Consider the following 26,924-nt stretch of genomic DNA (forward strand, 5'->3'; position numbering starts at 1 on the left):
TTCCTTGAGATTCCATCTATCTAGAAAGCTTCAAAGTTGTCTGGTCTCCTATCTGAGGACCACATACAAATCACGGGGTGCTAATAGTCATGTTCTGTATTTCTATATTACCGTAGATATATTATATATTAGATACTGTTCTTTGCTCACCCTGCTAATTGATTTTATGTGTTGTAAAATAGCAAAAAAGTGTCAGTTCGGACATGTGGGTGCTATTTTCCATTATGGGTTTCACTGCTGGGGATAACTATTTTTATATTTTGATTGAATGGGCATTTTGGGACGCGGTAATACCTGACATGTTTGTCATTTTATTTGTTTATTTTTATATGCCTTTTATTTTTATATGGACTTTTTCTGAAAGGGGAGCCGCACAGCTTTAGGGGACTCCTGGCTGGTACCTGACATGGGCTGGTATTAGAGGGGAGGCCTTGGACACTAAAGCAGCTATCCCAGAGACACATGTGGAGACATTAAAATCCAACTTCTTTTTTATTCTCAAAATCAAAAAACAGCAACAAGAAACAAAAATGCTGACTCTGTTTGCTAGTCGACTGGGCTGAGGTAGAATTGACTGTAGTCCGGCTGTGGCTAAGCCCTGGATTAATCCTTCTCACTGGTGGCTGTAGTTCAATGGATATCCTCTGACTGGGCTGAATTAGGCTTCTGTAGCTCTGCAGTGCAGGTGTGCAGGCTGGCTTTCTGTCTCCAACACTTTTTGGTTCTTTCTTCTGGAAAGTTATGGGTGGCCAGCCAATTAGGAACCTGCCTGCTACCAAACGACATTATGCAAATCAAATAATAAGCATGAATATTAATATATCTTAATTAGCACTTAGTGCAAATAAAGGCCGACAGGTAGCCGTGTTACTCCATCTTTCTCATTCAGACAGGGCTTATACAAAAATATACTGAGCTAACCTGCAGTGACTGGCAGGAGTCAGGTGATCAGTCTCTCCTCCAGCATCGCAGGGGTTACCCTCTCTGGGTCACTACATACACATAAGGCAACATTTATTAAAGTGTCTGTCTGACTTTGCACTTGAAAGAACATGCAAACTGTTGCACCAGTTTTGTGTTGTGTCCACCACGCCACAAAATTCTTCACCTAAAGGGGCGTTCTCATGCTGATTCGGACAGCGTGCCACATTTATTACTGCGACTCGATAGAATTGTGTCTCACGTTGTATGTTAAAGGTGCACCCAGAAAAAAAGTTGGTGCACACTTCTCCTCATATCACCCAACACGCTCTGCAGTCTTTGCATTGTCTGTCCTTGGAAGCCATAGCATCCTCCTAAGGTGGTCATATAGTTTATATAAGTGTTGGCCTAAAGTTTTTCTGCCGTCAGCTACCCCCCCCCCACACACACACACACACCTGCCCCATATACAAGAATACTTGGGATAATCAGACTACCTGAAATAGTAACTTATAGTCATATATAAATATTCCTGGGTAAAAGGACCTCTAGACGGATGTATGTGTTCTCTAAAGGACCTGCAGAGGACTCCAATATGACCAATACGTAGTCGCCTTGGTAAAATCTTGTAGTCACCAGGTTATACTTTGTCATGTAGGTGCGGTGGTGGCAGAAGACAGCTGCTTCAATACAAATAAGCGAGGCGTCCAGTATGGCCACTGTAAGCAGGTGGACGGCAGTTATATAGCGTGCCAGCCTAGGTGAGTACCGGGTCCCCGATCCTTACTACACGACCACCACAGAAAATTGTGGTGGTCAACCATGGTCAGAAATGATCCTGTGGTTGGATCTTGTTCACACTGCACACATAGTTGTACAAGGTCTCCATGACAAGTGTCACTTAAAGAAAAGATGTTAGGATAGGGGGTATTCAGTGCAGAGAGCCCGGGGGGGTACTACACATGATGGCCCCGCCTCCTGAGCACTTGTGATTGTAGTGCTGGAGTTTGTAAAATGGGAATTTCTCAATCAAGCAGAAAAATACTAATAGACTTTGTATTTTCCACAGTGATGTGAAGTGCGGGGTGCTCTACTGCTTTGGAGGTAGTGAAACCCCCAGCATCTACGCTTCTGTCGCAGAATTTAGAAACTGTCGGGGGGTCCTTGCTCAAGGTGGAATGGTTCAAAACGGAACAAAGTGTGCAGAAGGAAGTGTAAGTGCTACTCAAACGTTACATATCTGTTTACAAAGCAAGAAAGGACCTCGGACCTGAAACCATTCAGCAGTCCTACAGTGCCCCCGCAGGAGAAATGAGGCATTGCACCGAATTCTGTTACACCAAATGCGGCACGTGTATCATTTGTTTTCCTTTGCGATTTTTTGGAAGTTGGCTAAGTCGCCATACTGTAGCATTTTTATAAATCTTTCAAAATTTTACATTTTTTTTCTTTATTTCCGATTTGCAGGGTTTTGCTACTTTTTAGGTGCATGTATAGAACTAAACATGGGGTCAGTTGTACTTCATTTTGCAGCTGTAAAGTCTCTAATTTGCATCTAAAAAGTTTGCAAAACAAAGAAAACATCTGTCATAGAAAGATACATTTTGGAAAACTGCAACAGACCCTGGCATAGTCGCAAAAGTGCCTAAAAAGTCCCAAAAAATAAAAACAGATCAAAACAAAAATACATGTCCCCAATGAGTGGTTTTGTGTCACATCCTTATAATAAGAATAGATATTAGTATGGAAAGTCGATGTATTATGAGTCACAGATATCTTGATGCTGGATTTTTCATGTAGTGTACAGTGACGATTATCTGTGTGTTCTCTTTAGGTTTGTTATGATGGAAGTTGTATCAGTATTAACAGCGCTTACCGGTCATCCAACTGCTCTGCCAACTGCCCCGGGCATGGGGTAAGGACTGAATACATAGAATAGGGTTGTATAGACTAGACAATATCGTAGAAAACTATATTAACCTTATATATGGTCTGCCCTCAGATTTGCGACAGTGAACTACAGTGCCAGTGCCAGGAAGGATGGGCACCACCGAACTGTGATGCCACCTCAGATACAAGTAGGTTTATTAATCTTATTAAATATTATTCAATCATAGCCCCACCTTTATCCAAGGTATTTTTGAGAATCTCCATGTAAGTTAATATAGTCAGGTTGCAGTACCAGACATAAACTATCAACAACAGTGGCGCTGCATTTGGAAAAAACTGATATTTTCACCCTGTTTAACCTATTGATGATGACATGTCATTAGTATAGAGTTTATTTATGAATGTGTGATGTATCCATCTTGCTGTTCATTGTCCTCTTTTATTTTCCCTACAATCCTTGAGAGCAAAATTCTTTAGCCCTGTGAGACAAATCTTTATATTGCATTTAAAAATCAAGATAAAAATCGACATTTTGTGCTTGAAATCAAAGGTTTGACCTCTCTAAACTCACTATAGCTCCGCCCCTGCCCAAGCTCTGGCCTTGCCTAGGCCACACCCCTGCTTAAGTGGCGGCATCATATTCAGATGTAATATGTTGTAATTTTAAATATAGGGAAAAAAAATTGCAAGACATTAGATTATAGTTAGAAGGAACCTAAATCCTGATGTTATCTTGTTGTTTCAGATATTGTCATCATTGTGGTGGTCATCGTCATCGCTCTTCTGCTGGTGGCTGGACTTATCCTAATGTTTGTGTTCCGAAAGAAGTGTGGAAAGAGGTAGGATGGCTAATGCTGCATTTTTAAGGAGTATGTTTACCGCAGGGCAACTATTCATATGGTGGGCTATGTAATAGATCCTCAGGGGAGGAGCCACATAGGGAAGTGGATAGAATCAGTGGTTTTCTTGAAACATGAAAAATGAATAGTTAATAGATCAAGATTCTAATCTTTTTGCTAAAGTAGAAAGGCTACAAATAGGGTGGGCTGGAGGACCAGTCATGGACCTAGATAACCCATAGATTTTTATGGTATTATGTAATTCCTTATTTCCCATTGTGGTGGCGCTACAAGAAAACTAAGCAGGACCGGATTTCTCCATAGAAAACATTGAAACAAACACAACCTTGGCCATGATTTCATTACTACTTGCTAACATATGAGAGCCAATACGGTCATGTATAGGTGTCCCTCAACATCAAGAGCTTCATCCAGTGGAAACTGCTCTTAGACAAACCACTTTAATCAGTCATTTTAATGGCTCCTCGAGTGCTCAGATTATGTTATCTCATTCCATTTCCACGGATCATTTTTCACAGATCTGCAAACAGAATAAGTGGTACAACAAATCCGACCTTCTACCAACCTCAAGTGAAGTCTGGCTCCAATGTGTCAACACCGGAGGTGAGAGAAACTGAGGAGACAAATCTCATTAGCCCCGAGGTGTTTCCAATAACAATATTTATCCCCTGTCCAAAGTCTAAATGTGTGACCTAAACTTCCTAATTTACTCTTTAGTCATATAGAGAATTGATAATGGAAATCATTTGCCCTAGTTGATCATAAGATTGACCCCTTATACACATTAATGTCAAGTAATCTGAACTATTTTCATGAAATCCCTTAATAGGTCACCAACTTTTACATGAATCGTAAAGTTAGTTTTAGACAAACTCTTTCCTTCACTGTCTGAGTGCAGTATATGGGAGACCTCATAGCAGCTAGTCTCCAGCCACTAGCTGGGACAACTGAGTATTACAGATTGAGCCTGAACAGGGTCTCTTACCATGTAGACCATATGGTCAATGGTCATAATGAACACATTAAACTGAAAGAACATGACTTAAAGGGAACCTGTCACCAGGAGACCCATTTTTAGCACTCCACCAGTCCCCACAAAGCATAGTACATATTCTTTTGTATTAAAAATTGGTTTTACAGAAAAAAAGATATGTTATATTGCTTTCATTAGCATCTGCTGTGTGACTAGGCACTCGTCCACTGGGAGTGGCTGGAAAGGAGCAGTTTCCCCCCTACCCTTGGGAAACAGCTCCTCCATGTGTCCTTTTCAAATACATTAAAACACCCATCACTTGGCTTAGCAACGCCCCCTGCTCCTCTGCAGCCAATCCCAAGTGAAGGACACTTGAAAAGGACACATGGAGAAGCTGTTTTCCAAGGGTGGGGGGGACTGCTCCTTTCCAGCCCCTCCCATTGGGCAACTGCCTAGTCACACAGCAGACGCTAATGAAAGGTACAATATAACATATATTTTTTTCTGTAAAACCAATTTTTAATACAAAAGAATATGTACTATGCTTTGTGGGGACTGGGGGAGTGCTAAAAATGGGTACAATATAACGTATCTTTTTTTCTGTAAAACCAATTTTTAATACAAAACACTTTGGCAGTGTATGTACTATGCTCTGTGGGGACTGGGGGAGTGATAAAAATGGGTCTCCTGGTGATAGGTTCCCTTTAAACATAAAGCAATACAATAGCTATGCATAAACTAGAATTTTAAGAATATAGAAATAATGAAGTCAATTATTTTTTTATAAACAGCTAAGCACCAAGAATGTCTACCCTCCACCACCTCCTCCAGCAAAGCCAAAGAAACCACAAGTGCCACAGGTACATTATTTTCTATAACACATTTATAATGAGGTTAGTGGCCCAAAATATAGTACAACCAGTTTTGGACTGGTCCACCAGAGGACCACAGGATCCCCTGATGGACCTAAGCTCCACAGGTTCATCTCAAGACAATCCAAATTGGAGGCTACTAGGGTCTATTCTCTAGGTATTGATGGTCCGACGCTGAATAAAACATAGTAAAATCTGGAATCCCTTATATGTCCAATAGATCCCAAGGATATAGTAGACTCCAGGTACTCTTAATCACTCATTCTTACTTCAGCTCATCATTGTACTATTGGTGGAGGTTCCACCTTCTAGAACAGTGGTTCTTAACCTGGTTCTATCAAACCCTAGGATTTCGGTGAGTCGGTCTCAGGGGTTCGGCGGAGCCTCCGCCACGGAGGTCAAGGCACACACGTATTTGATTTATCACTAAAGAAGGGTTCGGTGAATGTGCATATGAAACTGGTGGGTTCGGTACCTCAAACAAGGTCAAAGGAAACCTACCACCACAAAGCTACCTATAAAGGTAGATCGGGTGGTAGGTGAATCAATGGGACGTGAGGATAGCCCTTTTAAGGGCTAATCCTCACGTCCCCGCACTGTTTTGTAAACTTTTATTACCCTAATATGTTAATTTTATTATGCGGCTACTGGGGCGTGGAGTGGAGTAGCCGCATCTGAGGTTACACGAGGCGGCTACTCCATGCCCCGGTAGCCTCTTTTCTCCTCTTACTCACCCATCTTCGGTGCGCAGCTGCTCGGAGCTGCACGCCCTCGTCCGCCGATCCTGCCGTCTGCGCATACACAGAACAGCAGGCCCGCGCCTGCGCGGTCACTGCTCCGAAGCCGGGGCTGCCCAGACGCGGGCCTGCTGTTCTGCGCATGCGCAGACGGCAGGATCGTCGGACGAGGGCGCGCAGCTACGAGCAGCTGCGCGCCGAACATGGTGAGTAGGAGGGGAAAAGTGGCTACCGGGGCGTGGAGTAGCCGCCTCGTGTAACCTCAGATGTGGCTACTCCACGCCCCAGTAGCCGCATAAGTAAATTAACATATTAGGGTAATAAGTTTACAAAAAAGTGCGGGGACGTGAGGATTAGCCCTTAAAAGGGCTATCCTCACGTCCCATTGATTCACCTACCACCCGATCTACCTTTATAGGTAGATTTGTGGTGGTAGGTGCCCTTAAAGAACCACTGTTCTAGAACCTCCACTAATCAGCACATGTAAGGGGCATCTATTCAAAAGGAGGTCTTTGGGGTGGGACCTCAGCAAATTGTATATAAATGACTTATCATAAGTATACACCGACATTGTAAAATCCTGGTATACCTCAAGTCATGGTTCTGGGTAGTACGTGACCTGCACAAGGTTAGCCTCAAAGAGGGTTGTCTTCTACTGAATCATCTAAACGTGCTGTAGTAGAACCTATAAATGTATCTCAACCTACTACAGAAGTTTTGGGTTAATGTTGGGCAAGCCTATCCCTGCAGGTCATGTGTATCACGTGAGCGTCTTGTGTTCTATTAATCCATCTGTATGTTAAGTTTACTTTTTCTTTTCGTAGCCGCCAAGTCGAGATGGATACCAGGCTCCGCAGTTCTCTGTGGTAAGGACCGAAAGATAAAGAATAAAAAAATGTAGTAGACCTAAATTTCTGAACTTTGAGAAAGTTCTTCTTGGTCTCATCCATTGACTTGAAGCTTCTTAAAGGCTGGGTGTTCATTGGCTGGACATACAACCTGGACATACTACATGTATAAGTAGTTTAGGATTAAGGGCATTATGAGGTTAATTATATTGAGACTTTATTGGATCAAGGTGATCTTTTACTCAATTATCTCAACTTCTAAATTTGTATTTGTTCTTATTTTCTTTGTAGAAGACTTCAGTGGAATCTGCCAAAAAATCTCCGGTAAGAAACCAACACCCCCCCCCCCCCCCTTCTCTGTGTGAGATGTTATTATGTATGAGATACATATTAGTAATGTGATTGCTTTGTTACAGGCAATACAGAGGCCCACTAATGCCCCACCACCTGTACCCACCACGAAGCCTGCCCCACCTACCGCTCCTCCCAAGGTAGGGTAGACCGTTCTCCAATGTCTTGTCATGTCTACCAGATTTATGGAATAATTAAGTTACGTACAATCTATCATGAATCAGAGCTGAGATGTATGAGCTGGTGCAACTAATAGTAGGGATTGTTCACGACTCGGAATGGACAAGACTCTTCCACTGCTTTGTGATGACGTTCATTGGACGTCGTTGGGATGTACTATTAACAAGACCACCCTTATATATGATCTACATAAAATATATATGATAGTAACATAAATAATACCACAGTTTACACCTCATTTCTATCCTAATTGCAGGCATTGAAACCCCCCGTCAAGAATTAATATGGAAGACTTGGGAAGAGCGGTGGGACTTTCTTCTCTTCGAGAACTTTTTGTTATGACGTTGGTATAGTTTTAGGTTGTTTGTACATTTTTTAATATGTTTTTATAGTCGTCAGTGCACTGAAAAATAAACCAGTAACAGTAGTGAATGCATGATTGAGAAGGGTAGCTCAGAATGGGCTCATCAATGCCCTCCACCAATATAGGGAACCAGAACATTTGTAAAGGGACCAGGTATCAGTAGAGGGGTAACTTGAAGTTCCTGGGCTCCAATGTAAAATTTGTAACTTGTCCCTGTAGTGGTGTTTATATTTGGTCTTAGGGCCCCGAGACTCCAAGGCTCCATCAGGAGTGCACCAGCAATGAGGCGAGTCTCTTGCCTCAGGCAGCACCACCTGCAGCAAGATGGGGGGCAGCATTAGGGGCGTAGTCATTTGCTACAAAGCAAGGCCTGACACTTAAAAATAGTGCCGGGGCACATTGGTTTATACAATACCCCCCACCTTACTACCCAGAACTCATGAAAGTTGTATATTCCTTACTGGTTTTAGCCCTTTTTCATTTTGTAAATATATTGCACAATTTTTTTTTACGTAAAATAAGATGAAGATGATTTGTGTGGGTTTTTTTTTCTTAACCTTGTGCCTTAAATAGCCGTCTCATTTTGATAAGCCCTTACTATTTACCCTGTTATGGTGTGTGGGCCACATTGGTGGAGATTTCCCACCGTAGACTCCATCTAGACAGCTGTTATAAAAAGCCTGCAATACCACATTTCCCCTATAGTGGCCACTGTTATAGAAATGAGCAGCTGACGGAAACTCCCTCTTGTGAAACCGGCTGAGACAATGGGGCACATTTACTTACCTGTACGGAGGAGTTTCCGAAAGTGCGTTGTCCGATGATAATGCACCTTGCCGCGATTCACTAAGATCGTGCGCCCAATATCCTGCATGTGTCGCTACCCCGCTCAGGTCCGCCGGAGTTCACCATCTTCTTCCTGGTGCATGCTTGCGACACAATTTTAATCTTAAATTCCGCGCTCAGTCAGATCTTCCGACGGCCACGCCCCCAATTTTTGACGCATGAAAGCTGGCGCTATTGCGCCAAAATCCGATCACGGACGACACAATGCCCTTTTAAATCCCTGTTCCGGCAAAGTCGACAGGGATCCAATTTCTTCCACAAATTAATAACTTCATGAGGCTAATGCTGATTACAGGCAGTCCCCGGGTTACATACAAGATAGGGTCTGGAGGTTTGTTCTTAAGTTGAATTTGTATGTAAGTCGAAACTGTATATTTTATAATTGTAGATCCAGACAAAAAAAGTTGGTCCCAGTAACAATTGGAGTTTTAAACATTTTTTGCTGTAATGGGACCAAGGATTATCAATAAAGCTTCATTACAGACACCTTACAGCTTCACTAGAGGTCAGAGGGGTCTGTCTGTAACTATGGGTTGTCTGTAAGTCGGGTGTCCTTAAGTAGGGGACTGCCTGTATATGGATTTCAGTGCCACTCTATAACATCCTCCTACTGAGACACCCATTGAAAAAGTATTCTTTTTTAGGGAACCTGGCAGAAAGTGTTAATTTTCCCTGCAGCACTCCTACAGGTGAAACGAAGCATTGCACAAGTCTCATTAAAATCAATACATTGCTGTAATGTTCTGGGTCCTCCAGAGAAACAGAGAGTCCACCTAGATAATCGCTGCCCCCTAAGAGATGGGGGCCCCCCAAGGGCTCATCTACAACTTTACAGGATAAAAGAAAAGGCCAATGTGTAGACGGCTCCTTCCAGCACCTTCACTACGATGATGATCACTACTCCGCACCCAGGCCGGTGCCATGTCTGTATATACTGTGTGTACATAGGGTTAATTTAATTTCTATTATGACGGGTTTTGGTGCTGCTTGTGATTTGGGTATTTGTAATATTTATAAATCTCATGGTTGTATTTTCCAGCCCAAAACGTTGTAAGGCTGTGTTTTATATGATATTTTTTACATTTTTTCTCTCATACTTTGTAAGTAGAGGGGAAAAAGATGATATATGTGATTTATTTGTTACTGTATTGTTTTTATTGAGGTGCAATAAACTGGATATTCCATAACTGGACTCATGTAGTGGTTTATGGGGTGAAAATGGAGGAATTCTCAGAATGAAGAGTTATTTGTCTATGATCACAGCTACCACTGTCCAGGGGGCACCTGAGATCAGCAGATGATTGTAACCGTAGAACATTACTAACAAGGAGGCAACAAGCTTTATGGTTCTAGAACAGACCTACAACACGTTAACTCCCATCTCCTCCTGCTCTATAACATGCCGCCTGCTGATAGATAAACTGCTGGATTATATAAGTATAAATGGAGTTCAAACAAGGAAAAGTAGCACATTGGAGTACAGGTGCTAAATAAGAATACAAAATTACAATTAAGCACAAAATAGTTGCAAAAAAGGAAAATAAATTGTAGATCTCCCAAATTATGTTCTAGTTGCTCAGCTCCTCCTGCTCTATAACATGCTGCCTGCAGATAGAAGACTGTGTACAATATGCTCAGCTCCTCCTGCTCTATAACATGCTGTCTGCAGATAGGACACTAATTACAATCTGCTCAGCTCTTCCTGCTCTATAACATGCTGCCTGCAGATAGGACACTAATTACAATCTGCTCAGCTCTTCCTGTTCTATAACATGCTGGCTGCAGATAGGACACTATGTACAATCTTCTCAGCTCCTCCTGCTCTATTACATGCTTCTTGCAGATAGGACAATATGTACAATCTGCTCAGCTCCTCCTGCTCTATAACATGCTGCCTGCAGACAGGACAATATGTACAATCTGCTCAGCTCCTCCTGCTCTATAAAATGCTGCCTGCAGATAGGACACTATGTACAATCTACTCAGCTCATCCTGCTCTATAACATGCTGCCTGCAGATAGGACACTATGTACAATCTGCTCAGCTCCTCCTGCTCTATAACATGCAGCCTGCAGATAGGACAATATGTACAATCTGCTCAGCTCCTCCTGCTCTATAACATGCTGCCTGCAGATAAGAGACTATGTACAATCTGCTCAGCTCCTCCTGCTCTATAACATGCTTCCTGCAGCTAGGACAATATGTACAATCTGCTCAGCTCCTCCTGCTCTATAACATGCTGCCTGCAGATAGGACACTATGTACACTCTGCTCAGCTCCTCCTGCTCTATAACATGCTGCCTGCAGATAGGACACTATGTACAATCTGCTCAGCTCCTCCTGCTCTATAACATGCAGCCTGCAGATAGGACAATATGTACAATCTGCTCAGCTCCTCCTGCTCTATAACATGCTGCCTGCAGATAGGACACTATGTACAATCTGCTCAGTACCTTCTGCCATGTTTTTATTTCAACATTATAATCAGATCAATTATTTAACTCTCACCAAAGAGAATCCATCACAACAATCTATTAATATCCTTCTATGGGTGACATCACTCAGCACCTGACAATTAGATTTATTTCTGGCTCACTGAATACAAATATTTATTTGCTTTCTTGGCGAGCTTCTTATGTCATGCCTGTAACATTATTTACCTTTCCATGGTGCAGCCATTGCATCATTGCATCATCAGCTTTACCTAAAATAATTATCTGGGGAGATCCTGAACACTTAAGAGAGACACAAATGATACTGTCTGTCATGATACTATTACCGTAAGTCTGTTTGTATTGGATTAATGCAGATCTCCGCTGGTAATGTAAGCAATCAATAATGACAAACAAGTGTAATGTCCCGCTGGACAGGTCCTTACTAAATCAGATTTAGACACCTTCCCCTGATTTGTTAGGGGAACGTGTTAGCCACCTACTATCAGAATGGAGTAATAACACCTGTAATAGCATATCACTGAAGGGTTAATGTTAAGTGTTGATTATTTAGCGACATTTGTAGAGCCCAGGCTGGTCATTAATTGGGGCTTAGCATTTTTTGGAATTAGCTCAGCAAAAGTTTCTAAATGGGAGCTCCTTCCAAGGCTCTGGGTCAGGAAGTGCCCCTTAGGGTACATCCATAGCTTGGGCGAGCATATGTCAGCGCGCAGGAAATAGCACTGCATGGCCGTTCCTACAGCCGAAGATAGCGCAAGATCTATCTTTTTTGTGATGGCATGGTATGGTGAGCACACGTTGTACTGTACCGCGGCCCTGCTCCATATGGCGTGAATGGGGCCTTATAGTGATGAGAATTCCGGCTCTTCTTAGTGAGCTGGATCATTAGCTTACTAAAAAGAACTGTCTCTTTTGGCTCCTGAACAACTCTATATTAAATGTATAATAGGGAGCCTCATATCCGCCAGACACCCCTCTCCACACCACTTGCTAACCAATTTTAGCGGTTTATAGAGAGCGCGGTTATCTGATTAGACGGCTGGATCAAGTGAGCCAACTCCCGCAATTCACACAAAAAAGGCATCTTGTGTCTCCATGTGATAATTCCACAGAGATTGTCACCTTGCTGCCCACGCAGCAGAGCCAATCTGGGCTCCTGATAACCAGCCCCTGACTAGGTACACTCCAAATAGCCAACTAGTCTATCGCCGTGTGTTTTCCTGCAGAGAGGAACGTTTACAGCCCGTTACCTGCTGCTTTTTTTGCACTATGCGCCATTATATGAGCTTTTGTTCAAGATTTCTGTCTCCATGTGTGTTCCCTGGCTACTGCCATCATCACCGTGGGTCTCCCCATCACTATCTGCCCAGGGATCTATCACTATACATACACATGGAGTGCCCCCGGGGATCCCTTAATTATACTGCGGCCTCCCCCTCTTCTTGCATCCCCCTGCTGCCCTGACAGCCATAGACAGGGCCTATTCTACTGGACCGAGCCACCATGACATATTTCTGGTGCTAGGCCGCACTACAAGCCAGTCACTCCAGTCCCTGGGAATCCAGCTGCCCCCACACTGCACTGGGGTAAAGTCACGATAGCTGGGGAGCTGTTGTGTAACTGTAAGGCCTGGCATCTTGGGCCTAGTGGTTAATTTGAGAAGTCTGGCTCTGGAACCCATTACTGTACCCCCTTTAGGGTCTTGTAGGAACAGCAAAGCTAAAAGAATCAGCACTTTATTTGAGCGAGTATTGGTACAATGTTTACACTGCGTAATTACGGTCACAAATGGGCGTGGATCTTGGTAGTTGTAGCCTCTATCAGGAACAGCTTAGTCATTACAAGTCTCTGGTCCACAGCCTTCTGGTAATACATCTCTGATGGATAAACATCTTAGTGGTTACAAGTTTTAGATAGGTACAAAGCTTTGTGGTTGCAAATGTTAGATGAGAATACAGCGTCATGGTTGCATGACTCTGATTAACACTCATGTTTGTGGCTACACGTCTCAGATGTCTCTGATGGGCTCACAACTTTTTTTTTTCTCAGCTGTCCCTTACCATTTGTGGAGCTGGAAGCAATAAGCTCCATATGTACTGACCCAGGGAGTTGTCCCTACAAAGTTACTCTGGGTAACTCCTCTGGTGTTGCTTGAGGGAGAATGGTGACCTCTTTCCCATTGTGATTTCCCAGTGATTTAATTTATGTAACCCCTGTCTGATTAAGCAAGAGAGAACAATACCGCCACCTACTGGTCTGTACTTACATTTTCTCTAATGCTTGTTCATTATCATATTTAAACATTCATATTGGATATTTATTCTTACCTGGTAGCAAGCAGGCTTTCTTATTGGCTGGCATCCCAGAACATTCCTAGAAGGAGACTCAAAGTTAACAAAAAAGGCTTCTGCATTGGTGTGGGGTGGGTAAGTGGTGGATTAGTTCAGTGAAAGTAGGAAAAAAGACACAGCCTGCTATCCTCTATTCCAGGGTTGCAGAAGCTTGTTCCAGCACCAGAGTTAAAGGGGTTGTAAGGGTTTTGTCTAAAACATGTAACCAGCCGGGGGGGGGGGGGGGGGGCGGTAACAACAAAAAGAGAGCTTATACTTACCAAAGATGATGCTGCTGTTGCCCTGTACCGTCTCCTGTCAGTGGCGTACCTTTGTTTACAGCGACAGGAAGAGCAGTTCGACGACTGCGTGTCTCGAACAGATTCAATGCTGTAGCCAGCGACGAGAAGGAGATTTTAGAAGTCCTTTGGCCAACAGAAACTGAAAGGTCATCAGTATCAAACATCGATTAGGTGTCTTGACTCTCTGATCTGTACTTCAATCCCTAGAATTTTCAATAATACCCACCTTAACGGCCCCTACACTTTGTAACACCACCTAATAAGTCCCCACATAGTGCAAAGCTTCCTTCTTGTTGCCCCATTTGGTACAATGATCCCATAGTGTGGCCCCCACTGTAATGGCTTTTTTTGGCCTACCTCGAAAATGTAATGTCAAACTGTATATCATATGTTCTAATTTGGCAAACCAACTAGAATTGGCCCTTTTCTGAAGCCCCCTAACACATAATGCTTCCCTTCTAACCCCTGAGCCCCCACCCCACACGTAATACCCCCTTTATGATTTAGCACACTCTTAAAATTCCACACTTAAAGCATTAAGAGGAACATGGTGCATGTGCTATCCTTTCGAAAAAATGGGGTAACACATTTAGGGACCTCTTTACACACAAAGCACCTATAATGTTGCTGAAAAGAAATAAATAAATCAAGCTATTATTCTGAAACCGCCAGAAGAGGGAGCTTTCTACACGTGTAGATACCGTAACTTATGTATACAACTAATGAAACTGAACAGTCACAAGGAGGAGACAATTGAGGTCTCTGAGGTTAAAATAAAGCAGTGGTTTCAATGTTGTTCCATCCAAAGTCTAAGGGAGTGATAAAAGAATATGAGTGGAGCAGCAGTGGAGCCCCCCAGTGGTCATATTCATCACTTATTACATGAGAGCTCCTACTCCTAAAATATCTTCTGGGGTGTCACAAACTCAGGCAACGTAGTGTGAATACGAGGTGAGTCAACCTTTACAACAAATGACTGGCACAAATGTCATGATGAAAAGGATTTCTTAGTGATTTCCGCATTATTAATTGGGTTAAGCAGAATTTGCATGGTTCACAAGAAATGATTGCTGTTCGGAAGGTAAAAATACTAGAGATTAATTTCAAGATGATAGACATAGGGAGGATAGACATCCCGTGGGAAGGAGGAAATATCAAAGTTGCTAGCAATGGGGTTGTTACCTTTCTGGGACCCATACTGATCATAATAATAGGGGACACTTAGAGGGGAGGTAATTGGCGTAACTAGAAGTTGTGCAGTGCAAAGTTTGTGCCAGGGCCCCGACTATAATGTATGGCTTATTGCACTAATCTTCTCGTATGGGAAAGTGAGACCTTATGGGCCCCCAAAGCCTCTTGGGCCCAGTTGCGACCACACCCTCTGTACCCCCTCAAGTTACACCCCTGGGGATGGTCATTGCAAGTCTCTCTCTCATCACCCTTATGCATCGGTTTATCTCCACGCTGGGAGAGACAGGAAAAATGTTGTATTATTTATCGTGAAAAGATAATAAGGCAACATTTATCATGTCTTTTACACCTGGAATATGTAGCCCTGTCTGAGTAATAGCCCAATTTACACCCCACTGTAAAGAACGGTGTGCCCGTGAAGGAGTGGACAGGCGCATCAAGCGCATCAAGCGTAGGCCATGGGGCAGTACTACTCCGGGTCCAACCTGGCATAGATATGCCCCTGGAATGCGATCCAATGCACTGAACCGCTGATCGGATTTTCGGTTTTGCCCCATAAAATAAGACAAAATGACACCACACAACCTAGTAAAAAAAAAGAAGATAAATCCCCTCATAAACCTCTCTTACAGGGTACATATCACTGTGTAGCGCCCAGCATTGCGGCCTAGCAGGTTATTGGGTTTAGTCAGCCTCATTTAATGAGGAAGTGATGGGGATTATCCCATTAGTGAAGCAAGATAGAAACAGTCAGCAGGCGGCCCGTACAGGAGAAGATTTACATTCCAGGAGGTCACAAAGGTTCCCAGAATGAATGATAAGTCCCAGCTGGAGAGGAACGTGATTTAGGAAGGATTTAGGATTTCTTTGTCAGGCCCTCAGTTACCATGGAAACTTCTTGGTATCCTGTTATTGTTTTGAGGGTGATTGGTTTACCATTTACCATCTCCACTGCAGTAATGTGGCAGCTATTGACCATGGTATCATATCTTGGTCCATATTGGTTTTGATTGTCTCTCCCTGTGATGTCATCAATGGTACTCCAATCTGTCCCCATGACCCGAGACTGTGCGATTAATGCAGATCTGTTACAATATGCTGCTGGTACATCATAGGGACAGATTGCCATACCCTGATGACGACCAAAGGGATGTTAGAAGGGACGATCAAAACTAATATGGTTAATGTGCAAAATCCCCATATACTACCATACTGTTGTACCATCAATCAGACAACCTAGGGTTAAAGTACACTGGGGGGTCTGAAAAATAGTAAAAAAAAAAATAATAACACCTAAAAGTTCAAATCACTCCCCTTTCCCTAGAACTCATATAAAGATTAACAAATAAAATCACAAATATCTAAGGTATCGCCGCATCCCCAAACCTCCAATCTATCAAAATATAATAACATTTACAATATTTTTCGGACTATAAGGCGCACAAAAATTCTTAGACTTTTTCATAAATCAAAGGTGCGCCTTATAGTCCAGTGCGCCTTATATATGAACCTAGATGTTTTAGCAGGCATTTATTGATGGTGCGCCTTATACTCCGGTGCGCCTTATAGTCCGAAAAACACTGTACTCCCGGCAATAAACCCAAATAATTGAAAGCCACTTTTTCCTCATTTTGCAACTTATAAAAATTTTTATAAAAAGTGATCAAAAGCACATTCATTCCCCAAAATGGTAGGAAAAAAATTGTCAGCCTATCCTGCAAAATATGACACCTCACACAGCTCCATATACCGAAGTAAGAAAAAGTTATTAGCACCAGAAAATGGCGAAATGCAGTTTTTTTTTTTCACAGAAGGTTTTAATTTTTTTAAATGACATAAAACACAATAAAAACTATATACATTTGTTATCCCTGTGATTGGACCAACTCAAAGTATTAACAACATGTATAAATCGGGGCAAATAGTGAATCCCATAAAAACTAAGGGCATAAGAAAGTGGCCCAATGTGTTTTTTCCCCAATTGCACCACATTTGGAATTATTTTTCTCACTACCCAGTGAATGGAATATTAAATACTGTCACTTTGAAGTACAATTTGTTACATAGAATTTTTGAAGGTGTGGAGTGAAAAATGGAAATGCAAAAACAAAAAAAGGGCCAAGTCGTTAAGGGGTTAAAATTGCTGTAATTTTTTTTTTTAATAGGTCTATAATTAAACTTTGACTTTCAATTTGTTTTAAGATCGCTGCATACAGATGTGTCTCCATGGTAACAGAATACACACAAACAATTTGTAGTCTGGATGTATGTACCATATTTTTCGGACTATAAGGCGCACAAAAAATCCTCTCAGAAATCAAAGGTGCGCCTTATAGTCCAGTGCGCCTTATATATGAACCGGACTGACAGACAACAGCTGCCTTAAACTGTGCACCGGTCTGCCACCTGCTGGTCATTCATCCTTATAATCAGGTGCGCCTTATAATCTGGTGCGCCTTATATATGAGCCTAGACGTTTTAGCAGGCATTTATTGTTGGTGCGCCTTATAATCCGGTGCGCCTTATATATGAACCTAGATGTTTTAGCAGGCATTTATTGATAGTGCGCCTTATACTCCGGTGCGCCTTATAGTCTGAAAAATACATTTGGATGTATGGAGTGAGAAGTAGAGTATAGATTGGGGGGGAGGGGAATGACTGCAGTGTAAGGCTATAGGAAGTGTTTTGTCAGTTTTAATCAAGACTTTTTTTGCAACTTTCTCACCAAGATGAAGAAGTCCTGCCTGAGTTTTCCAGATCTTCCATCAAGGATCTGATTAGAGATAATTGACTGAAAAAAGACATTCTGAGGCGGTGATGTAAGGGTTATCCCGAGATCATATATAACGCTCCAGCGCCAAAGACAATTATACGGAACCGTTCTTTAGGATTTGGCACGAAACATCACATATTTTCTGGTTCCCATCACAATAACATAACATTACAGAAAACAACGTAAAAACAGACATAACAAATACCAATACTGTTAGCCCAGACACGTTCCACCCCAAAAATAAGCCAAAATTACAACTTTTTATTAAAATTAGCCTGGATTCTACTATTGTTTGGTAACAGGATATGTCTGTAGACAAGGCTACTTTAATAATTACCTATATAACACATGACATAATAATTCGGGGTCACTGTTTAACCCTATACAATATTGTTCCTCTGTTATTCCTCCTGGAAATGTATGGATACATTGACAGATTCATGTTACTATTCCCTTTGTCAATGAGGATGTCACTACCCACAGGAAATGAGACCCTGAGCAATCTGTCCACAAATCCCCCTAATCTGTCCCAACTCCCAGGATTTGTGGGATTGACCATCCTGTGAACCGTCTCAGATATCCTATAGAAGTCAGCGGTGCACAGGATCTCTCCACTGATTTCTATGGGACTTCTGGTACAGTTTGCAGTAAACGCTGATCCGGGAAGTCCTAAGTAGTACTGTGAAATTTAGGGGAATTACAGTTCCCCCCAAACTTGCCAATTGAGGGGTCTCGGCTGTAAGACACCCTGCAATCAGAGGGTAGGGTAGGGATCACAGGATATTAGAGGACATACGTCTATTATGGGGAAATCCCTTTAAGGGTTATAATATACTGTTGGACCTTATCATGGGATGTGCCGATGCTGACACTAGGGGGCACTGGTGAACAATCCGCAAGAAAATAAGGGAGCAAGGAAAAAAATCTCTGAATGTACAGAGGAGCTGGAGGTCCTGAGGAAGAATCCCCCCACAAGTACTGGCTGCAGGTATCCAGGTGTAACTGCGCCCCCTACTCTTTATTTCATTGGGGTTCATTTACTAAGGACCCAAATCGCGGGATTCCGTTGGGTATCCCAACGATTTCTGATTTGCGCCGAATTCCGCCGGGATTTTGGCGCACGCGATCGGATTGTGGCGCATCGGTGCCGGGTTGCATGCGATGGAAATCGGGGGGGGCGTGGCCATCCGAAAACCCTACGGATTCGGATTTTTTTTAAAAATGTGTCGCTTGACATTCGCTTACCAGCAACCCAAGATAGGACAGTGAACTACGGCGGACTTCAGCGCAGCAGCGACACCTGGTGGACATCGGGTGCACGACCTTAGTGAATCACCGGAAGACCCGAATCCTCGACGGAGAACGCGCCACTGGATCGCGACAGGACCGGGTAAGTAAATCTGCCCCATTATTTCAGTAAACATTTTTAGCAGGATTCTTGAAAACCACCTGCTCAGCGTTGACAAGGCCTCTTCCATCTACAAGTGACAGTGACCCAGTCGAGCACTAGGCTGCGCTCAAGCCAGCCACTCAGCTACCAAGGGAATCCAGCTACCCCCAAGCCCAAAAGTTCAGGCCCTGGTGGGGATGTTGCAAATGAGTCTTGTTAAGAAGATGCAACAAGTTCCTCACCCCTGGATGTGGGGATCCTCTGCCTCTTCCTTGCAGACCCTCTCCAGTTCCCTCAGGTTGGATGGTGAATGTTGGTGGAAGCCATTTTCAAGTCTCTCCAGAGATGCTCAATTGGGTTTAGGTCCGGGCTCTGGCTGGACTGGTCAGGAATGGTCACAGAGATGTTCTGAAGCCTCTGCTTTATTATTTTAGTTGTGCTTAGGGTCATTGTCTTGTTGGGGGTGAACCTTCTGCTCAGTCTGAGGTCCAGTGTTCTTCTTTATGTCTTCCGCCAAGGCTTTTCTCCCAAGATTGCTTAATTTGGCTGGACGGCCAGGTTGAAGAAGAGTTGTGGTTGTCCCAAACTTCTCCTATTTAAGGATTATGGACGTCACTATACTCAGTGCTGAAGAAATTCTTTTGTAACCTCAGACAGATCTGTGCCTTTCCATAATTCTGCCTCTGAGCTCCTTGGGCAGTTCCTTAGACCTCATGATTCTCATGTGCTCTGACATGCACTGTGAGCTGTGAGGTCTTGTATAGACAGTAGAGTGTTACTTTCCTAATCGAGTCCATTCGGTTTAATTAAACACAGCTCCAATGAAGGAGTAGAACCATCTCAAGGAGGATCAGAAGGAAATGGACAGCATGTGAGTTAAACATGAGTATCACAGCGCAGTGTACTTATTAATATATGATATTTCAGTTTTTCTTGTCTAATAAATCTGCAAAAATATCTACATTTCAGTTTTTTCTTTTAAGATGGGGCAGAGTGAACATTAATGAGCAAAAAAGTAACTTATTTCATCTTACCAATTGGCTGCAATGAAACAAAGACTGAAACATTTAAAAGGGTCTGAATACTTTCTGCACCCACTGTAACTCAGTAGTCCTGCTACTATGAAGATCACACACAAAGGTATGATTACACAGATCTCCAGGGACAATACCTAAAATAGTTGAGCTGGAATATAGATTCATAGAAAACACAGATTTTTATCTTGTAGTAGCGCCAGCATGCGCTATGGAATTTACCGCATCATCCCAAGAAAACAAGACGGATGGGTAACATCAGACCGCGGTGTGGGAGGTAGATAACATAAACTCCGGCCTGTACTGGTGTGAAGAGGCGGCCATTCACAGCAGAATCCTACATCACCCTCCAGGATCCGGGACCCCAGTATCAAGTAATAAACCTCCTAAATATTACCACATGTTCTGCCGCTTGTCTTCACGCTTCTCTCATTACCACTAGAAAGAATCAGAGATTGATGGAACATGTATCCAGGACTGATCACCATATACAGTGTAACACAATAACCAAATACAGGCGATCCCCTACTTAAGGACACCCGACTTACAAACGACCCCTAGTTAAAGACGGACCCCACTGCCCCCTGTGACCTCTGGTGAAGCTCTCTGAATGCTTTACTATAGTCCCAGACTGCAATGATCAGCTGTAAGGTGTCTGTAATGAAGCTTTATTGATAATCCTTGGTTCCATTACAGAAAAAAATTTTCAAACTCCAATTATAAAAATTATTGAAATAATATGAAATATACAGTTTCGACTTACATACAAATTCAACTTAAGAACAAACCTATGGAAACAATCTTGTACGTAACCCGAGGACTGCCTGTACTGAGAAAGGGCTTATTCCCCACCCATGTCATTATTCCCATGTGGCTGATAATATTGTCCATGTTTTATTGGGGAATTTGGGTAGAAGGAGACAATACAGGGACCACTGCCTGAATTGTTAGAAAGTTCTTCAATATTATACAATGTACTAGTATAGAATGATAATCCATACACTGGAAATCAGAGTTACAGAACAATGTACGCTCACTTGATTATTTCAGAAATAATGTAATCTTCATTGATGAACATTTGATGGATTTTTTGTAAGAGTTTTACAAAATTACCAAAGTGATTCAACATAAAACTATTATTTTGCAGAATATGTGATAATGATGATAATTAGAGAACAGCAATGAAGAACTCAATGAAGGAACCACGTGTTGTAGCTGTATCAGAGGTCCAACTCGCACTGCAGAAAACATTATCCAAACCATGACACTTCCTCCACCACCTTTCACTGACTTTTTCACACACTTTGGGTTCAGTCTTTTCCTAGTTTGTGAACGAACATAATGGAGGTAATTTACTAAAGGCCCAAATCGCGTTTTTACGGCGGGTTACCCGAATTTTTCCGTTTTGCGCCGATTTTCCCTCAATTGCCCCGAGATTTTGGCTCATGCGATCGGATTGTGGCGCATCAACAACGGTATGCACGCGACGGAAATCGGGGGGGCGTGGCAGTACGAAAACCTGACGGATTTGGAAAAACCCCTGCATTTAAAAAAAAAAAAAGCGTCGCTTGACACGCGCTTACCTGCACCCACGATAGGACGGTGAACTTCAGTGCATTCCGACGAACTTCAGCGCAGCAGCGACACCTGGTGGACGTCAGAGGAACTGCCTTAGTGAATCCCGGCAGAACCCGAATCCTCTGCAAAGAACGCGCCGCTGGATCGCGAATGGACCGGGTAAGTAAATCTGCCCCATTGTTTCCCATCAGATCCAAATAAGTGTACCTTCACCATTAAATGAACTGTGGACCACAACTCCTCTGTGAACACAACATGCTCCTCAAAAAATATTTCTTTCTGCTAATTAGCGTTTTACTCTGGTAAAAGAGACTCTGTACTCTGTAAAGAGACAGTTCCTTACCCTGTTCAGTGCTAAACTGGTGAGCAGTTCCAGGTGCAGTGATGAAACGATTACCCATGGAGATTCTCCGCATTATCATGTCCTCTCTTGTCTTTCCAGGGCGACCTGCCTTCTTTGGGGAATTGAATGAGATTGTGATGTTGTAAAGATGCAATATTGTAGAAATCAACAATTGGTACAACCAACTTCTCTTGCAATGGCGTATAGGGTCACCCCTTCGGCTTTCATTTGTACAACCTGTTGCCGAAGGGTTTCAGTCACTTTGGAACGGCACAACATTTTCAGTCAGTGAAAACAGGAAAGTCAGGCTGCCAGTTACAAAGGGTTTGTCAGATAATTAAGGAAATTAGCATCATGTGCCAGATTAACACCAATAACTTGAATGTATCTAAAAGTGTTTTGAATGTTGATCAGTGTCTTTTACAATTTCCGAATATACTCAAGTATAAGCCGACCCAAGTATAAGCAGAGACCCCTTATTTTAACAAAAAACTAGAAAAACCTATTGACTCGAGTATTAGCCGAGGGTGGGAAATGCATTGATCACAGTCCCAATATATAGCCTGTCAGCCCCTGTAGTATATACCCTGCCTGCTCGCTGTAGTATATAGCCTGCCTGCCCCCTGTAGTATATAGCCTGCCAGACCCTGTAGTATATAGCCTGTCAGCCCCCTGTAATATATAGTTACCAGCCCCCTGTAGTATATAGCCTGCCTGCCCCCCTGTAGTATATAGACTTCCAGCCCCCTGTAGTATATAGCCTGCCTGCCCCCTATAATATATAGCTTGCCAGCTCCTAAAGTATATAGCCCGACAGCCCCCTGTAGTATATAGTCACCAGCCCCCTGTAGTATATAGCCTGCCTGCTCCCTGTAGTATATAGTCACCAGCCCCCTGTAGTATATAGCCTGCCTGCTCCCTGTAGTATATAGTCACCAGCCCCCTGTAGTATATAGCCTGTCAGCCCCTGTAGTATATACCCTGCCTGCTCCCTGTAGTATATAGCCTGCCTTCCCCCTGTAGTATATAGCCTGCCAGACCCTGTAGTATATAGCCTGTCAGCCCCCTGTAATATATAGTTACCAGCCCCCTGTAGTATATAGCCTGCCTGCCCCCCTGTAGTATATAGACTTCCAGCCCCCTGTAGTATATAGCCTGCCTGCCCCCTATAATATATAGCTTGCCAGCTCCTAAAGTATATAGCCCGACAGCCCCCTGTAGTATATAGTCACCAGCCCCCTGTAGTATATAGCCTGCCTGCTCCCTGTAGTATATAGTCACCAGCCCCCTGTAGAATATAGCCTTCCTGCTCCCTGTAGTATATAGCCTTCCAGCCCCCTGTAGTATATAGCCTGCCAGCCCCCTGTAATATATAGTTACCAGCCACCTGTAGTATATAGTCTGCCTGCCCCCCTGTAGTATATAGACTTCCAGCCCCCTGTAGTATATAGCCTGCCTGCCCCCTATAGTATATAGCTTGCCAGCTCCTAAAGTATATAGTCCACAGCCCCCTGTAGTATATAGTCACCAGCCACCTGTAGTGTATAGTCACCAGCCCCCTGTAGTATATAGCCTGCCTGCTCCCTGTAGTATATAGTCACCAGCCCCCTGTAGTATATAGCCTGCCCGCTCCCTGTAGTATATAGCCTTCCAGCCCCCTGTAGTATATAGCCTGCCAGCCCCCTGTAATAAATAGTTACCAGCCGCCTGTAGTATATAGTCTGCCTGCCCCCCTGTAGTATATAGACTTCCAGCCCCCTGTAGTATATAGCCTGCCTGCCCCCTATAGTATATAGCTTGCCAGCTCCTAAAGTATATAGTCCGACAGCCCCCTGTAGTATATAGTCACCAGCCCCTTGTAGTATATAGCCTGCCTGCCCCCTGTAGTATATCGCCTGCCCGCTCCCTGTAGTATATAGCCTGCCAGCCCCCTGTAGTATTTAGCCTGCCTGCCCCCCTGTAGTATATAGCCTGCCTACTCCCACTGTGGTATATAGCCTGCCTGCCCCCCTGTAGTATAGAGCCTGCCTGCCATTCTGTAGTATATAGTATATATACGGCTTGAAGAAAGAAGAGGCGCACAAAAATTGTGCTAAAAACTCGGCTTATACTTGAGTATATATGGTATCTCATTTACATTTTTATTCTGTGCTGCAGAATTTATGAAATAAGCTTAAAATACTGATCTATTACTCATGTTAGGATATACTTACATGAGAATAAACAATGACCTTGAAAATCAGGAAATTGTGTGGTGTTCTCTAATTTGGATCTCCAGTGTATAGCTGTGCACAACATAAGGCCTATAGATGGTGGTGGAAGGACACCAATCCTGCGTGACATGGACGCCTCCTGCGTGCAGACCCTCATTCTGCTGACTCATAACATGTGGCCTCTCGCGAGGCAAATATTTATGGGTCTGAAAATGAGCTCAGACAGATGTGTGTCAGCTCTAATAATCATACCGCGATGGGGAACGGGGGGAAGACATGTTCTGTGTGTTTTTTTGGAAGAAGCCAGGTCTGGTTCCAATCACTTTGTCTCCTATCCCGCAGTTATATAATAACGGGATCAGCTTCGAAAACGGCATCGGCAGGAAATGATCATTTTGTCTCCTCGTCTTCCTTTGCGTTGAGTGTTGCGTTGATTTATGACCCATAAATCCCCTTTATTTAAATTTAAAGGGAACCCAGATGTTCCTTTAAATATAAAGATGCAGAATTTGTTTTGAAGAAATTCATAAACTTTGTGCAAAAAAAAAATCCATGAGAGGTTTTTGTCTCAGGGCCGATTCTAGCACATTTGCTGTCTGAGACGAAAATTAAAAAGCGCCCCCCCCCTTCTTAATCCTTCAGTAGCCTACCTCTTTTCCCCTGCTATATATATACATCCTCCTAAATAACCACCTCCAATTTATTTTATTATATCCGGCACATATATCTTCCCCCAACAAGCTCATTTATATACAGCGCCCCCCCCCCCCCCCCAGTATAAATAGTCTCCATCCACCATATATATATATACTGTTTATATATATTCCCCTCACTTTCAGCAATATTTGGGCAGCTAAAATAATAAAACTTATACTCACCGGCAGGCAGTGTTCTCCCACACCTCAGGGTGCTTCTGTCAGCCGCGGCTCCGCTCAGAGACACAGGCCACGTCATCATCTGCCGCATGTGTCGCTCCGCAGGTAAATCGCACCTGTGTCTTAAAGGGAACCTGTCACCAGAACACTGTTTTTTAGGTTCTCCCACGTCCCCACAGTCATTACCAAGCATATCCAAACCCAGTTTTCATTAGATTTCTGGCGTGTTTCTTTCATGCAATAACTTTTATAAAACTTTACCTGGCTCCCTGCCTAGTCGCCCCCTGGGCGTGGTCATTGTTTCTCAAAGTAAGTGCCCCCTCCACAAACAGCTCGTCCTCCTCAATTTTGAATTAAGAAACCCCTCCCTCCTTCCTCCGCTACATTGTTTCCTCCCTGCATACTCTCACGGACCTGTTCATTCAATTAATTGAACACAGGGTTGCAGAGGCTACACAACTCCCAACGAAGTTTGCATACCTGCATCCCCCTCACTGACTACCAACCGGGTGCTGAACCTGGCGCATGCGCAGATAGAGTGGAGACTGTCATCGCTTCTACACTCCTATCTGCGCATGTCTGCGATTTGATGTGGATAGCGTAACCACTCGAATCACTTGCTCCACCCGCGAGAGTATGCAGGGAGGCGGAGCAAGAAGCAATGTAGCGGAGGGAGGGGTTTCTTAATTCAAAATCTAAGAGGACGAGCTGTTTGTGGAGGGGGCACTTACTTTGAGAAACAATGACCACACCCAGGGGGGCGACTAGGCAGGAAGCCAGGTAAAGTTTTATAAAAGTTATTGCTTGAAAGAAACAAGCCAGAAATCTAATGAAAACTGGTTTCAGATATGCTTGGTAATGACTGTTGGCATGTGGGAGAACCTAAAAACAGTGTTCTGGTGAAAGGTTCCCTTTAAAGAGACAGGTGCAATTTATTTATTCGGTGGGCGATTAACCGTCCATATTAGAGCAGCAAATTTTGCCGCTCCTAAAGGGCTCTGCATTCTGCCGCCTGAGGCCAGATGGAAGATGAGGCCTTGTCTTGTCTTATGTGTCCAGACACACAAAAGAACTCATGTAGATGCAACCAGAAGCGGAGACTCACTCTTTTCCAGCTAGGATAATGATCTGTTGCTTATTTCACATGTGCCAAGTGATATGGAGTCCTCAGCAGGAACTTGAGACTGACATTTATAGCCCTATAACTGGGCGTCTCAGTGGTGGGATCTCCATTTGTCTGCCGATTATCCCTTTAAAGCCAGAGGCCAACCATGACTTCTCCAAAGGAGGCAAAGAGTCCTCATTATTAGCCCTACTAGCGAATTATTCTATAGTTGAGTAAAAGTGGTCTGATTGGAGGAAGAGTATATAACTAGGATATGCCATTAGCAGCAGATCAATAGGTTTAAAGGGATATTCTAGAAGGAATGGGTCACAATCTTTTTTACATTTCTCCAGTTGGGTGCCATCCAGATAATGGAATCAGCACCACATGGCCCCATTTTTCCGATTGGGGGCTACAATCAGATTCTATTAATCAGCAAATAAAGGCATATCCTAGCAATATGATGTCACTGGTTGTAGTTGAAACACCCCTATA

General features: G+C 43.3%; 1 protein-coding gene and 1 long non-coding RNA gene across 2 annotated transcripts in view; one reads left to right on the forward strand and one right to left on the reverse strand.

The window, feature by feature from the left end:
• The window catches only part of LOC140128050 (zinc metalloproteinase-disintegrin-like protein H3), a 39,060-nt gene extending 29,045 nt beyond the window's left edge, over positions 1-10,015 (forward strand). The window contains exons 15-25 of the mRNA XM_072149412.1: positions 1,580-1,682; positions 1,991-2,135; positions 2,756-2,836; positions 2,924-2,999; positions 3,557-3,650; positions 4,190-4,274; positions 5,436-5,504; positions 7,078-7,119; positions 7,393-7,425; positions 7,518-7,592; positions 7,889-10,015. Coding sequence (XP_072005513.1) covers positions 1,580-1,682; positions 1,991-2,135; positions 2,756-2,836; positions 2,924-2,999; positions 3,557-3,650; positions 4,190-4,274; positions 5,436-5,504; positions 7,078-7,119; positions 7,393-7,425; positions 7,518-7,592; positions 7,889-7,915 — 830 coding nt within the window. The 3' untranslated portion in view covers positions 7,916-10,015. The remainder of the gene's footprint in view (positions 1-1,579; positions 1,683-1,990; positions 2,136-2,755; positions 2,837-2,923; positions 3,000-3,556; positions 3,651-4,189; positions 4,275-5,435; positions 5,505-7,077; positions 7,120-7,392; positions 7,426-7,517; positions 7,593-7,888) is intronic.
• On the reverse strand, positions 489-14,282 carry LOC140128051 (uncharacterized). The gene is made up of 3 exons (XR_011855108.1): positions 13,907-14,282; positions 13,623-13,668; positions 489-772 (listed from the first exon to the last, which is right to left on the reverse strand). It is a non-coding gene; the product is annotated as an uncharacterized lncRNA (long non-coding RNA).
• Positions 14,283-26,924: the final 12,642 nt, after the last annotated feature.

This window comes from Engystomops pustulosus, chromosome 4 (genome assembly GCF_040894005.1).
Source record: "Engystomops pustulosus chromosome 4, aEngPut4.maternal, whole genome shotgun sequence".
Classification (NCBI taxonomy): domain Eukaryota; kingdom Metazoa; phylum Chordata; class Amphibia; order Anura; family Leptodactylidae; genus Engystomops; species Engystomops pustulosus.